The 14,766-nt window shown below is 44.0% G+C and overlaps 1 protein-coding gene across 1 annotated transcript in view; it reads right to left on the bottom strand.

Annotated features, from left to right (window-relative positions):
• Positions 1–1,707: 1,707 nt before the first annotated feature.
• The window catches only part of MTHFD1L (methylenetetrahydrofolate dehydrogenase (NADP+ dependent) 1 like), a 173,893-nt gene continuing 160,834 nt past the window's right edge, over positions 1,708–14,766 (bottom strand). The window contains exons 27-28 of the mRNA XM_069599311.1: positions 9,463–9,583; positions 1,708–2,075 (exon numbers count right to left, since the gene is read on the bottom strand). Coding sequence (XP_069455412.1) covers positions 9,494–9,583 — 90 coding nt within the window. The 3' untranslated portion in view covers positions 1,708–2,075; positions 9,463–9,493. The remainder of the gene's footprint in view (positions 2,076–9,462; positions 9,584–14,766) is intronic.

Raw genomic sequence — 14,766 nt, 5'->3', positions numbered from 1 at the left:
TTCTTCTCAGTGGAGACTGCTTATCACTCAGCAGGAGTGTATCCTAGTAGGGTACACAAAAGAAAACAATCCATCGGGACATGAGTTATGGCATCTCGAGGAGGTAAGCCCATATGAGGGGAGAACTGCCGCATTCCTAGCAACACCTGGAGCACACATCCTTCAGTGGGAGTGAAGCTCCCCCACATCTGTGCTCAGGATGCTTTTGTCCCACCTTTTTTTTTTTTAATGGATTGGTGACTTGCCTAGTGAAAGTGGGTAAGGAAAGAAGTCTCAGGCCTACAGTCCCTGGAATATAGGTTTGTAAGATTTTTGTTTTCTAAAACATTTTCAAAAACAGAAATGGAAACTTTGAATGGCAGAGGAAAAGAATAAGCAGAAGGGAACTGCTTAAAAATCACTTTGAAAATGGCTTCCCTGGTGGGCCAAGCGGTTGAGAAGCCACCTGCCAATTGCAGGGGACGTGGGTTCGATCCCTGGTCGGGGAAGATCCCACATGATGTGGAGCGGCTAAGCCCGTGCACCACAGCTACTGAGGCCTCAGCTCTGCAACAGGAGAAGCCACAGCAATGAGAAGCCCGAGCACCGCAATGGAGAGCAGCCACGAAGAGCAGCCCCCGCTTGCCACCACTACAGAAAGCCTGTGAGCAGCATCGAAGACTTAAAAATAAATAAATAAACCTCAAAAAAAGAAAAAGAAAGAAAGGCTTCACTTTGAAAGAAAGGCTGTTTACTGGGAACATTCATACAGAGAATGAGCTGACTGTGAATCCTCATCATCTTGAAATAGGTTTATATACCAGAGATACCAGTTCATTGGCTATCTGGAGAAGCAGACACTCAAATAAACAACGGGACAGAGAGGTGGGTGGGGAGGATGACAATGGGACTGTGACCCTTTAGAAACACGAAGCAAAATTATTCTCAGGGCAGTCTTTGCATGGGGAGGCTTTTTAGTTATTCAACAGTGTTTTGGAACAAATCAAACTGCACATAAAGATACTCTATGGGCAGAGCAGCTAACAAGCAGGGTCACTGAGGGTACAGTGCAAGAACGTACAGGATCTGATGGCAAAAAGACTTTTGCAGGATGTGCCTGGGGGACATGTAAGATATTTATGGTTACTATTTTACTTATATTGCTTAGAGGACAATCATTGCTTGTTTATTCCTGAATCCTTGGTTTTGTCTTAACTTTTATATAATTTTATATTATTGTAGGAAAAAAAATGGAAACAGGAAAGGGTCAGGAACTCCCGGGGGGGGGAGAAACAGGCCATAGAACATTCTTTAGCCCAATTTAAGGGTGAGACAAATGGAAAAACATTTGCCAACCACCCAACCTTAAAGAGTCACTTCTCTTGCCCTATAGGCCTTTGGGAGCTTAACGGCCATTGAGATTCACTCAACGGTGGAAGAAACTAGCATAAACCCATTAGTTTTTAGGTAAGTGACGTAAACTTCACTGACACTCAAAAGTCATTCTGGATATAAAATGCACTGTGTTCCAAAGGATATCTGACCTGCCAGCGGTCAGATTTCATAATTGACCTGATATTTCTCTGTCTGTTATTTTCCCCTTGTTATGTTTATAAAGCTCTGGTTGCATTGACAATTTTCCAGGAAATTGGTGTCAGGTAACAACCCCACCATGAATAGCTACCTCTAGAGAGCAGGGAGTTTTATCTGGCACTGAAAACATGCTGGTTGGTTTTCTACGTACATGTTTATTTTCAGTTCAAAGACCAAATAGAAAACTCCATCGTGGAAAATGTTACCTGTTCATTCACACTTTTTTAATCCCTCAGCCCCCATAAAATAAACGTTCTAAAGTGTAAGCAGTGGGAAATCATGTAAACTCTGCAGAAATAGAAAATAAATTAGTTTCTTTCAAGACTTGGGGGAGGTCCTTTTCCTGAATGCTAGACTCTGTTGCAAACAGAATCTGTCTTGAACGAAGAATAAATCTTTGGCCTATTTCACCATTTCCCCAGCATTGCGTAACAGCATATTTCAAATTCACTTTCTTCTCCAACTGCAGCAAAAAGGCAAGGAGTAGTTTGCATTTGTGGAGCCTGAAAGACAGAAAAAAAAAATTTCAGTGAGGATGGCCTTTTCCTCTGGTGTCAAACTGTTCATATGTTATAGCTCTAAAGCTGAAGAATCCAAGAAAATTTGAGAGCAGATAAGTGATTCTATTCACAAGACAAGGCTGGGATCACTTGGAGTCTTCTTACTTAGGAGCAGTGGAGGATCTGAGTCTGCATCACTTAGGATCAAGCCAGCATGAACATGGCAGGTTGCAGTTCTGAATTTCCAAAAAGATTCTGCTTGGGAGCCATGGCTGAAATCCTCTGACTTCTAAATTTGGGATCTACATACAAGTTTCTAGGATCCTGCTGAATGGGAACATCCCAGGATTTTAGATTAGGAAGCCTGTTGCCTTAGGTTTCAGTTTCATTGTATCTTAGGCTCAGAAAGCACAGTCTGAAAAATTCCTCTAGGACAAGAATGGAAATGAGTGGATCTGGAATTTCTTACTACTGTTAAAGCTTTGCTGTTTTCTCACAAAGGATGCTAAGACTCTCTGCCGCTGTAAATCCTGCAGTCTTTCAGGAAAAGAAGTGATCAAACCACATTTTAAAAAGAACAAAGAAAACATCTAGGTTTTTTTTAAAAAAAGTGTTCACCAGGAGAAATGTAAATACAAGCACTTGGCCTTTGATCTGAATTTATACATGGAGGAATTTATCTACTGGGCCAAGAGTTCAAACTCGGCTGGAATACAGCGAGCTGGCCTCCCACGGCTGAGTGCAGGGTCTGCAGCCAGAAGGATGCTTGATTAGCTTCAGAACAGAGGACCGTGATGAAGGCAGGGGACGAGGAATTCCAAATACTCCCCTAACGCCTGATTCAAGTCAGGGAAGTAAACAGAAAACAGGAGAAACGCAAGCATAACAAACATTATCAAAATGAAAATATTTTTGATGTTAGGAAGGGAAGTTTCCCTGGTGCAGACTTTGCCTCTCTGCTCAGTGCCACGCCAGCCTCACATCGATGGCTCTGGAGACCCCAGACGGGAGGCATAGTGACTCCTAGGGAGGGAAGAGGCGTGCTGTGCTGTGGGGGTGGCGGGGATAAGGGTGGGCTTGGTGGAAGACCCTTGGATTAACCATGTGACCTCTATACCAATGACTTAGTATTTAAAGGGGCTTAGAATCTGTGGTTCCATATTTTCAGAAAACTCAAAGGGTGGGTATAGAAAGTCTGATTATGCATGACAAAAAATCAGAAATGCAAGAGTGAAGGTGCAAATGAATCAGTTGTTTGGTGTTTATTCAGTGGGGGAAAAAAGAATTCTAGAAGTTTATTTAATAAGACATCTTTCGGAAAATAGAACTTGGAGTGATGTGGCCGTAAGACACAGACTGCTGGCTGCCGCAGGAATATGCAGGAGGCAAGAAACAGAGTCTTTCCCAGCGCCTCTGCTGGATGGAGGGTGGCCTTGTTGGCACCTTGATTTCGGCCTGTGAGTGTGTGCTAAGTTGCTTCAGTCGTGCCTGACTCTGCGCAACCCTATGGACTGTAGCCCGCCAGTCTCCTCTGTCCATGGAATTTCCTAGGCAAGAATACTGGCGTGGGTGGCCATTTCTTTCTCCAGGGGAACTTCCTGACCCAGGGATGGAATCATCATCTCTTACATCTCTTGCATTGGCAGGTGGGTTACTGACTTGTGTCAACCAGGAAGCTCCAGATTTCAGCCCACTAATACTGATTTCAGACTTCTAGTCTCTAGAACCACAAAAGGATATGTTTCTGGTATTTTAAACCACCAAGTATCTGCTATAGCAGTCTTGGCGATAAAAGACGCACGCGCAGGCACACACACACATCTCATAGAGGAAACGAGTTGCTCTCTCTTCTTTACTTAACTAAGAAAATTTCAGACGGTAAAGAATCCGCCTGCAATGTGGGAGACCTGGGTTCGATCCCTGAGTTTGGGAAGATCCCCTGGAGGAGGGAATGGCAATCCACTCCAGTAGTCTTGCCTGGAGAATCCCTATGGACAGAGGAGCCTGGTGGGCTACAGTCCGTGGAGTTGCAAAGAGTCGGACATGACCAAGTGCTAAGCACACACCCTTATATCAATTACTGGTAATAACACTTGGCTCTTGGCTTTTCTTTGCTGAAAACTATCTTTTATTGGTTCCCATTGTTGAATGATAGAGGTTAAATTTAAATATGCTACCAATGTGACTTTAAAATAAAAATGAAAATTCAGCCTCAATAGTATTTGTAAAGTTGATGCTGACATATTTTGACAATTTTTAAAAGCTGAGGGTGACAAATTTAGAATCTTTTGTATCACGATTTGTTTGAGATTTGCTTTTGAATTGAGGAGAATTAACTCCGCATCTCTTATTAGTTAAGGTGTCTAACAGTCACTGGGTGCTTATTAACCAGTCTGAATGTCTGATTAAAAAATGGCTTCAGTGAAATGAAGAGAATTTCAGGTTCACAGCATTTAGTTAAAACTTTTCCTCTACTTTACAAGTTCTAACCCTTTTAAATCAAGTAGTCAATTATAACTAACGTCATAACTGAAACTTTTCTTTTCATTGACCAGGAATTTCTCATATATTATCCATATATAGACGGAGAAGGCAATGGCACCCCACTCCAGTACTTTTGCCTGGAAAATCCCATGGATGGAGGAGCCTGGAAGGCTGCAGTCCATGGGGTCACTGAGGGTTGGACACCACTGAGCGACTTCACTTTCACTTTTCACTTTCATGCATTGGAGAAGGAAATGGCAACCCACTCCAGTGTTCTTCCTGGAGAATCCCAGGGATGGGGGGGCCTGGTGGGCTGCCGTCTATGGGGTCGCACAGTCGGACATGACTGAAGTGACTTAGCAGCAGCAGCAGCCACATATAGATTTAAAGTTATTACAAAAATCATGTCTCCAGAGTTTTCAGAAATACTATTTTCCGTGCCTTATTAAAAAAAAAAAAGATTATTAGACCCCCTGCTCCCCAGGAAAAGTTTCCTTTAAAAGCGAATTAATTAAGAATCTCACAGCTGTCAAGCTTCAAAACACTCCCCTTCAGTTAGAGGGGGGAGAGTTAATTATCACCATTTTTCAGAGATGTTACAGATGTCATCTTAGATTTAATTATCACAATCTTTTATTTAAGTAGCTTGGGCTTCCAGCCTGTTTTGGCGCCTGCCTGGGAGTGGAAAACAGGGGCTCACTCTACTCCAGAAAGGATGGCTTCGCGTGAGGAACTGAAGACCTTTTTCTCGAAACACAATGATGAGGAACAATTTTTGAGCTGCTTCTTGAAAAGACAGTTTCAGGATTAAAATCATAAAGTTCAGGAGCAACCCTAAGAAACCCCAAAACTCTATGGTTTACAGTCTGGGGATAAGAGACTCTGTCCACAGAAGGCTTGCAGGCAGCAGCCAATCAAGATTAATTTATGATTATTAAATATCACTGAAACTTTCTGCTCCGAAGAGAGTTTGGGGAAGAAAATGAACTGGTATTAATATTATACTCCTTTCTGCATGTATAATTTAAGAAAAACAATGAGAGCAGGACCAGAGTCAATTTGATTCCATACTAATCATAATTTTGCACATCAGAATGAGGTAAGGGAGTGTCTGAATCCTTCAGGAAATCTGCCAGGCTTTCTTGAATTCATTTGAATCCTGCCAAGACTCAGAAATATGATAAAGATTCAAAACAAGAAATTCAAAGGAGGGGGGTAGTCAAACCCTCAAAGTCAGTCATCATCTAACAAAAGACTGACCAGTAATGTCACAGGATCAGTTTCACCGGGACAAACAACTTATTTTAATTAGTTCCATTTGGTAACATCCAAAAGAATGAATGATGCCCTTATTCTGACAATGGCAAAAGCAAGACAGGGAAAGTTTGGAAAGGAGAAGCAAGAACTCAAATTGTGGTGGTTTCTTGACACCTCTCGATTGCAGGAAGTCTCACCTTTTCCTGGAAGGTGAGATGAACAGGGAAGGAGAAAAAGTGGAAGGGAAGAAAGGAGAAGCTTCTTCCATATGGGATATGTCACGACTGAAGCACATTTTGCAAAGAGTAAGAAGAGCTATGCTCTGCAGCTGAGTCCACAGAAAGATCTGGAGTCTGAACACCGTGTGGGCAAAGTAACCCACTGAACATTTCCTCTCCCAAAATATGCCCAAATCTGAGTTATCATTCAAGCTTTAACATTTTTATTTTATGCATTTTAATAGCCAAAGACCTCTGACTGTTAGTCTGTGGGTTCATTGTTCTAAGGAGACCCCGAGAGGGAATGTTTGCTTTGAACAGTGGTTTTCTCTTACTGGATAATCTGCAATTATTCAGGCAAGGTCAAGTGACGGGTTTTGAACTACTGCCCACCAAGCCGACAACAGGGTTTGGCAATTCACACCGAAGAAAGAAGTCTTGGATAAGTGAGTGGGAAAAGCCATTCAAAGAGAGAGTTAAGAGGTAGCTCTAGTATAACTTTGACTGAAAAGAATTTTGACAAAGTCATAGCTTTTAATATTCAAATAATTATCTTTTGTTATTAAAAAAATTCACCCGGTTATCCCCAAATCACCAGTCTGTTCAAAGAACTGGTTATCATCTTCCAGAATGGGCCAAAATTCATTTATCCCATGAAAATGGTTTGTTTTGGGGCAGAAATGATGGGGTGAGACCAAGAGTAAGAGGATCTAGGTTGAGTCTTGGCTTTGGTCAGCTGTGTGACCTGAGCAAGTGGCTGACGTTTCTGGGCCAGAGTTTCCGTAACTCTGACTTAACACTACTACCCATTGCATGGTGTTGGGGCCAGCGTGACACGTGGCCGGGGATGGTGAAGCAATTCCCACAGCTGTGGAGCAAGAGGTGGGGCTGAGAGTGGAAAGGCAATACGATCCCCCTGCCATCTGGTGAATCAGGGTCATCCCTTGGCTTCCCCCCTCAGTGACCACAGGAAGGATCTAACTTCTAGGGACACCACCTGCCTGCAAGGGGTACTTAGCACAATGCCTGGCCCATTGGAGGGAATCCCCACAGGCCAGTGTCCTGACCCCAAACCTCTGCTCAGTCCTTCCTTAAAGTTCAAAGGGACACTTGTCAAGGGAACGAGGACACCAGGGTTTTGGTGTAGGTGCAGGCGAAGCTGAGCACGTGCTGTCTGGCATTACCTGAGTCTTAACTGCAATAATTAAGGAATAATTACGTTTACATGACCTATGTGGAGAACAAATAAAAATGGACCAAGAGACTGAAACAGAACTGTCCCAGAGAGAGAAAAGAACTGCACATTCTTGTTCTGGAGAAAAACAATTAAGTGGCAGAAATGTGGTATGATGGGTTGACATGACAAGAGAGATTAGTCTGGACAGGGTCAGCACAAAGTTTAAGAGAAATGATACTGTGATTTTCCCCAAGGCCTGGCTGGGAAACCCCAGGCCTTCACACACACACACATGCACTGTTGTATCAAAAGACCAAAAGAACTGTTGTCATCAAAGCTCAAGTTTATGGGTTTCTCTGTTAAAGCAGCCTTCCTTCGTTCATTTTCTGCAGTTTTCTTCATCAGTAATGACAAGGATATAAAGTGTGGTTGTGGTTAAAACTAAATACAGCTCTCACTCCTCAGCAAAAAACACACATGGACAACCCCGAACACCACACACACAACCCAAATTCCAGACCTCGTATTAATTTGTCTTTTACCTTGCTCATCCTAGCCTAAGTCTTCAGTGTAACAGTAACAGAGGCTTAACAAAAACCAAAAACAAATTCCCCATGTTGACTACTGACAGTGAAACAACGAGGCTTCTCATGTGGCTCAGTGGTAAAGAATCCATCTGTTAAGCAGGAGACACAGGTTCAATCCCTGGATCAGGAAGATCCCCTGGAGAAGGGACTGGCTTCCCACTCCAGTATTCTTGCTCAGAGAATTCCATGGACAGAGGAGCCTGGCGGGCTATAGTCCATGGGATCTCAAAAGAGTCGGACACGACTAAGAGAGGACACGACAAACACAACAATAGGTGAAACAAACAAAAGTTGAGAGTCCTGTGTGACTGGCTTAGGGCATAACTCAGGGACAACTGGAAAGAAGGGTCTTCAGGTCAAACAAGCTCATCTGGAAGGCTCAGAATATGCTGTCAAGAGGGAAGGGTACTGGGCTAAGGACCAGGAACTGGAGAGAGTGGGAGAAGGAATGGGGTGTTTGGGGGGAAGGAAAGCATCTTGAGAATACGCTGAGGATGTGTTTGATATATGGGTGGGGAAGAGCAGCTCCAGGTCTCTCAACTTCTGATGGAGTGTTTTCCAGGGAGGAGAGTTAGGAGGGTGTTCTTCTTGATGGGAAGCCAGGGCAGAAGTCAGCAGGTATGGTCGTAGGACAGAGGGGCAGACATAAATGAGACCAAAGCCCCACACTCCCTCCTGCTTGGGCTGCCTAAGCCAGTTCCAAGGCAAGCCCAACCCTCCACCCTGTGTGGCTGCTGAGTCATCAAGTGCTCTCATTTCTGCTGCCCTGTCCTTTCCTGTGACTCACAGGACCCTTTGAGCTCGATCTGTCCCATCTCTGAATCTTTCCAGTGTTATAAGAGCCCAACCACCTGCTGTGTGAGAGCGCTATGAGTTACACTGTATCCTCCAAAGGTACGTGGAAGTCCTGACATAGTACCTATGACAGTGACTTTAACTGGAAATAGGGTCTTAGCAGATAAAATCAAGTTAAGATGAGGTCAGTAAGGTGGGTTGCCATTCAATGTGCCTGGTGTCTTTTTAGGAAGAGACAGGGAGGAGACAGAGGGATGACGAGGATGGATGGCCACCTCCAGAAGCTAGGAAGAGGCCAGCAAGGATTTTGCCAGAATCTGAATGCATGGCCTTTGGATGACACCTTGACTTTGGACCTCTCACCTCCAGAACTGTGGGAGCATAAACATCTGTTGTTTGAGTCGCCCAGTTCTGACACTGTTATGGCAACCCTGGAGAGAAACACACCGGGAGTCCTTGACCACATGCTTCTAACTCTGGACTAAGAGATGTGCGGTAGAAGGTACAGTTGGTGGAGTTGATGACAGCAGATATTAGTTCTAATTCTAGAAAAAGAGTAATGAGTTTACAGGACTCCTCTGACAGGGCAAGAGACGTCGTAAACAAATCTATACTCAGAGATAGCGTGATTGACTTTCATTGGAATCGAATCCAGGCCAACCAAGGAGCTGCCCATCTAAAAACATATCCATACTCAGGAGTGACCCTGGTCATGACTATAGCTAGGTAGGGGTTCACAGTAACCAAGTGAGGAAATTAAATATCAGACCATTTGTGTAAGAAATATAAGAAAAATAAAACAAAAAGAGATCTGAACAAGGGAAAAAAGAAAGCAAAGAAAGAAAGGAAAAAGAAAAAGCCCAAGAGCCTACCTGAATCGGGTCCTGTGAAAATCTCGCTCACTCAGAACAAGCCTTTAACCTGCTCTGTTTCTGTATCGAGATCTATGTCGTAGAAGCAGGGCCGAGTCGGCAGTCCTGGCATGGTGCTCATCTGGGGGAGAGAATGGGAGATTACATCATTAGCCATGCTGCATTGTGATCACTCCAGACAATGTCCATCCAACGACAGAAATTAACTCTATAATTCAGTGCAGTCCCATGTAACTTTGGGTTATACATACAAGTATCATTTTATAGCCACCATCTGCTATTTCAATCTTTGTTCAAGGAAAGGAAATCCCCCCATGGTCCCACAAGACAACATAACTCCCAAACAGTGACCTGTGAACCTTTTTTTCTAAGTCAAATCTCGATGATGAAGCCTAACAAAGATGAGCCCTTCTGGCTGAAGGGGACAGTGGCTGTGGATGGGACCAATGACAGCCTGCTGACCACCCCCAAGACACATTTTGGTAAAATCGTTAACTCTTGGAGCATAGTTTGAAAACTCCTGTTCTCCAACTGGTCTACTTTACCAGCTAGAACTGTTGTTTATTGAGAACTTACTATGTGCCAGGCATTGTACAAGCACTTTACTTTTTTATTACTTTTTTTTTTTTTTCCTTTTTGGCTGCACTTAGCTGCCCAACCAGGGAGAGAATCTGTGCCTGCTGCAGTGCACGTGTGGAGTCCTAACCGCTGGACTGAAGGGGAATTCCCAATGATTTACTTTTTTCCATCATTTCCCAAACCCTATGAAGTAGGCACTTTTATAATTTCCATGTTACAAGGAACATAATGGAAGGTCAGAGGTGTGAAGTCACTTGCCCAAGGCTGCAAAGGTAATAGGGGCTTCTCTGGCAGCTCAGTTGGTAAAGAATCCGCCGGCCATGCAGGAGACCCAGGTTTAATCCCTTGGTCAGGAAGATCCCTTGGAGAAGGAAATGGCAGCCCATTCCACTATTCCTGCTGGGAAAATCCCATAGACAGAGGAGCCTGGCAGGCTACAGTCCACAGGGTCACAAAGAGTTGGACCCGACTGAGTGACTAACCCACCACCACACAAGTAATAAACAGTAAAACGAGAAATTGAATTCCATACCTGTAATCTCAAATTACTCATTTAAACACCACTACCACCACTGTATGGGCACTTCATAGTCTTATGTTACCGTTAGCAGTAGGCACTAATTTTAACCTCACTTTTACTGATGAGACAGAGGATGTGTGCATGCTGTTTCAGTTGTGTCTGACTCTTTGTGACCCCATGGACTGTAACCTGCTAAGATGCTGTGTCCATGGGATTCTCCAGGCAAGAATACTGGAGTAGGTTACCATTTCCTCCTCCAGGGGATCTTCCTGATCCAGGGATCAAACCCACGTCTCTTATGTCTCCTGCAGTGGCAGGCAGATTTTTTTACCACTAGTGCCACCTGGGAAGCCTGAATTCAGGATACTTAGGCACAAAGGATGTGCTCAAGGACCCATCAGTGGTGGAGACAGAATTAAAACCAGGCCCGTGCTCCTCACCGCTTTGCTGCACTGTGTCCAGATCGGTTTTGCAAAGTGCACTCTCTGTCCACCTGCACCAGAGACCCTTGGTGAGCAGGGGAAGTGGCCCAGTTCCCTCTGGTGATGCTCACACACTGAATACGCACCCAAGAGCCAGAGTGAGGCTCCTGGAGAGTGCTCCCTATCAACTTCAACATTACCCACTTCTTCCCCACCTGGCCCAAAGTTCTCAACACGAAGGGAACCCAGATAAAGCCTCTGTCTCAGATCTCAGCTCTCTCACTCTTAAGGTCCTTTCTGCAGTGGCAGGATTCCCTATCCGCCACCCACTCTTTCCTCCTACGATGCTGACAGGTTCTTGCTACTCAAACCTGGGGGGACTGTAGACAGTAGCATCGCTATCACCCAGGAGCTTGTGGGAAATTCAGTCTCTCAGGGCCCACCCTCGGCCAGCTGAATCAGAACCTGCAATTTCGGCTCATCTCCAGGAGATTCGTGTGCACATGACCATCCGAGCAGCATTGGCTTAGTCAGTGTGGCCTAGGATGTCTCTCCCACCATTCCCCCTAGCCCTGGGACAGGGAGCTCGAGGGGAAGGGGCTGAGGAGGAGCGGTGAGGAAAGCCCTTTCAGCCTTGATAAAAGGCTGTTAGTTCTTCCTGGCGTGAGCTGCAGGTCAGGGAGGAAACCTGCGCACCTGTGGTCTCATAACCTCTGGGACTGTGTGAGTGAATGACAGGAGTCTACATGGCCAGATGTAAAACACCGTGATACAGTGGCTGGCTCCTGTCCTGCTGACTGCACAGAACTGCTCTTCAGTATATTATGGGCTAAACAGGCTTCTGAGCCACCACTGATAGCCTGTCTCCAGGAAAACATGCTCTGGGTTTCAGGCAATGAACTACAAACAATTTCTGGCATGCAACCTGCTCGTAGGTGGGGACTTCCCGTACTTTAAAGCTTCTGGTATCCGGATGGCTACTTATCCTCCTGAGGTTTCTGTTCCTAGCAAAGGGGTAACATTTTTCTCTGGTTACTACAGTGGCTTCTCCTAGGAGAACCCAGAAAGAAACCCACGCTTAATGTTTTAGCACTGAGACATCAAACACAAAGGACGCTGGTGAGAACGGTCCATATTTTTTTCAGTTGCCTGGGCTACAAAGTCATACCAGTTACTCCACAGCAGTTTTCCTACCTAATTGCATTCTGACATGAATATTTAAAGATGCCTTTATGATCTGTGTGGGGATATGGATTTGGAAAAAGGAATCAACGTTTTACAGTTTGGGATGGACATGTACACATTGCTATATTTAAAATGGATAACCAACAAGGACCTGCCGTATAGCACACGGAACTCCACTCAATATTATATGGCAGCCTGGATGGGAGGGGAGTTTGGGGGAAAATGGATACATATATGGGTTTCCCAGGTGGCTCAGTGGTATAGAATCCACTTGCTGATGCAGGAGTCATAGGAGATGCAGGTTCAATCCCTGGCTTGGGAAGATCAATTGGAGAAAGAAATGGCAACCTGCTCCAGTATTGCTGTCTGGAGAATCCCATGGACAGAAGAGCCTGGTGGGCTACAGCAGTCCATGGGGTTGCAAAGAGTCAGACACGACTGCGTGACTGAACATGCATGCACACGTGGATACATGTATATGTGTGGCTGAGTCCCTTTGCTGTTCCCTTGAAACTATTGGAACACTGTTACTGCTACAACCAATTATAAAATTGGTTATACTCCAATTTTATAAAATAGAAAGTTGAAAACATTAATAAAAGAAGAAGAAGAAGAAGAAATGAGCAGTCACAGTCAGCCACAGTGAATCTGCTCCACCTCTAATTTAATTCACTCTCTAGGTTGAAGGGATCCGGGTGAGGATCCCGACCCATACGTGATGGCTGCTGCTTCTAAGGCAGCAACGCTATTCACTCCAGGGCAGAATTCAGTATGAGGCAGATCAGATCTAAATCCACAAGAGGTGAGAAAGCCCATGAAGAACCCCAAAGGCAATGCATCTGGGGCCAAAGTGACAACGGAATCTTCCATCATGGACAACACAATTGCACTGTCTGCTTGTTCACATGCTATTTTTACAGATGGGAAACTTCAACTCTCCACCATTCACGTTTAGCTGGTGCCAGACCAAGATCGACAAAGACAGTGTGATTTGTGTGCTTCCTGGAGCTGAACCGCCGGCTGCACTGAATCAACGCACATGTCTTTAGGTCATTCTGATGCTGTCACAAAACTGGGAGCTTTTCAGAGTAGCCAAGATATTACATGCCAGGAAGTATAAAATGTCTTTCCTCTATTTTCAACTTATTTTACTCAAATGGGAGGAAAAATGAATTCTCAGAAGACTCCCGGGTTTCTTTCCAATGATGCAATAGTCACTTCCAAGAATCAAGAATCCAGTTTATTTGGGATGAACAACAGACAAGGAAGCGTGTGGAGCATGCAGAGCTGGGATTACTCCCAGCCCTGGGGACAAAACCACCTCCAGTCCATAGATTTTTAAAATAAAATTCCCGCTGAGGACTTCCCTGATGGTACGGTGGCTAAGAATCTGCCTGCCAGCTCAGGGGACATGGGTTCAATCCCCGATCTGGGAAGATCCCACCTGCTGTGAACAGCTAAGCCCGTGCACTGCAACCCCTAAAGCCGCCGTGATGAGAAGTCTGATCGCTGCAACGTCAAGTAGCCTCTGCTCGCCACAAGTAGAGAAAGCCCAGACACAGCATCCAAGACCCAGCACAGACAAAAAAAAAAAAAAAAAAAGACTACTAAAAAAAGAAAAAGTCCTGCTGAGCAAAGTCTGTTACCAAAGGATTGGAGCCCCCAGACAAGAGTCAGCACAGAAAGACAGGAAAGAATGTGGACAGCCCTTGGGAGTTGACCTCTGGCCCCATGCCTGGGGTCAGTGGTGATCTATGTTGACTTTATTTGTGTGCCCTCTAAGAAGGCCTCCTGCTTAAAATAACCAGGGGCCACTAAATTGTACTTACTTGTCACGCTGCATTAATGGATTCTTTTACAAAGGCTGAAAAACATGCGTTTTTGCCCTTCACGCCCCTAATTTTAGCCACAATGAATCTTCCAAATCTTTGATTTCGAGTTAAGCTTATTTGAGAGAAATGATGAGCTGTAGGAATAGCCTTTATGAAGGTTCATTAAAACCAGTGAAGAGAAAGTATTCATATACTTAAAACTTGTCATTCAGAAGTAAATGTAGAACACTCTTAGATCAGTAGAAAAATTACCCAAAAATCTGTTTCATAAAATGATAGAATCATATATACCAACCACTTAGCCAAAATGTTATCATAGTTAATTTTGTTGCGCTTGTGAAATAATTTCTTTTCTGCCTTCTCCTTAAATCTACTACTTTTTCCTACTGGATAAGCCATCCAAGTTTATTTTAATTCAAAAAAAGAAATAAACATTTTAATTCACACCTATTTTGTTCCTTCAGTTCATGACCCGAAATGGAATCTCCACCAAATTGATGACTGAACACACATATCATCTCATTTCAAAAATTTAAAAACAACAAAAATGACTGCAATGATTAATTACATGATGATATAATCTAAACAAAAATATTCTTTTTGATGAAACAATAAGTCAAAAATTTAAACTATTGAGCAAAAGTATCTTCTGAATTGTAAATACAATGTCTGACAGTATTAGGCCTGTAAAAAATATATTTTAAAACAGATGAGTAACATGGAAGATGATTACAGAGTTACGTAACAAGCAGAAAGAAAACTTCTC

The sequence above is a fragment of the Ovis canadensis genome, chromosome 8, assembly GCF_042477335.2.
Source record: "Ovis canadensis isolate MfBH-ARS-UI-01 breed Bighorn chromosome 8, ARS-UI_OviCan_v2, whole genome shotgun sequence".
NCBI classification, from domain to species: domain Eukaryota; kingdom Metazoa; phylum Chordata; class Mammalia; order Artiodactyla; family Bovidae; genus Ovis; species Ovis canadensis.
This window is presented reverse-complemented; position numbering and strand designations above follow the sequence as displayed.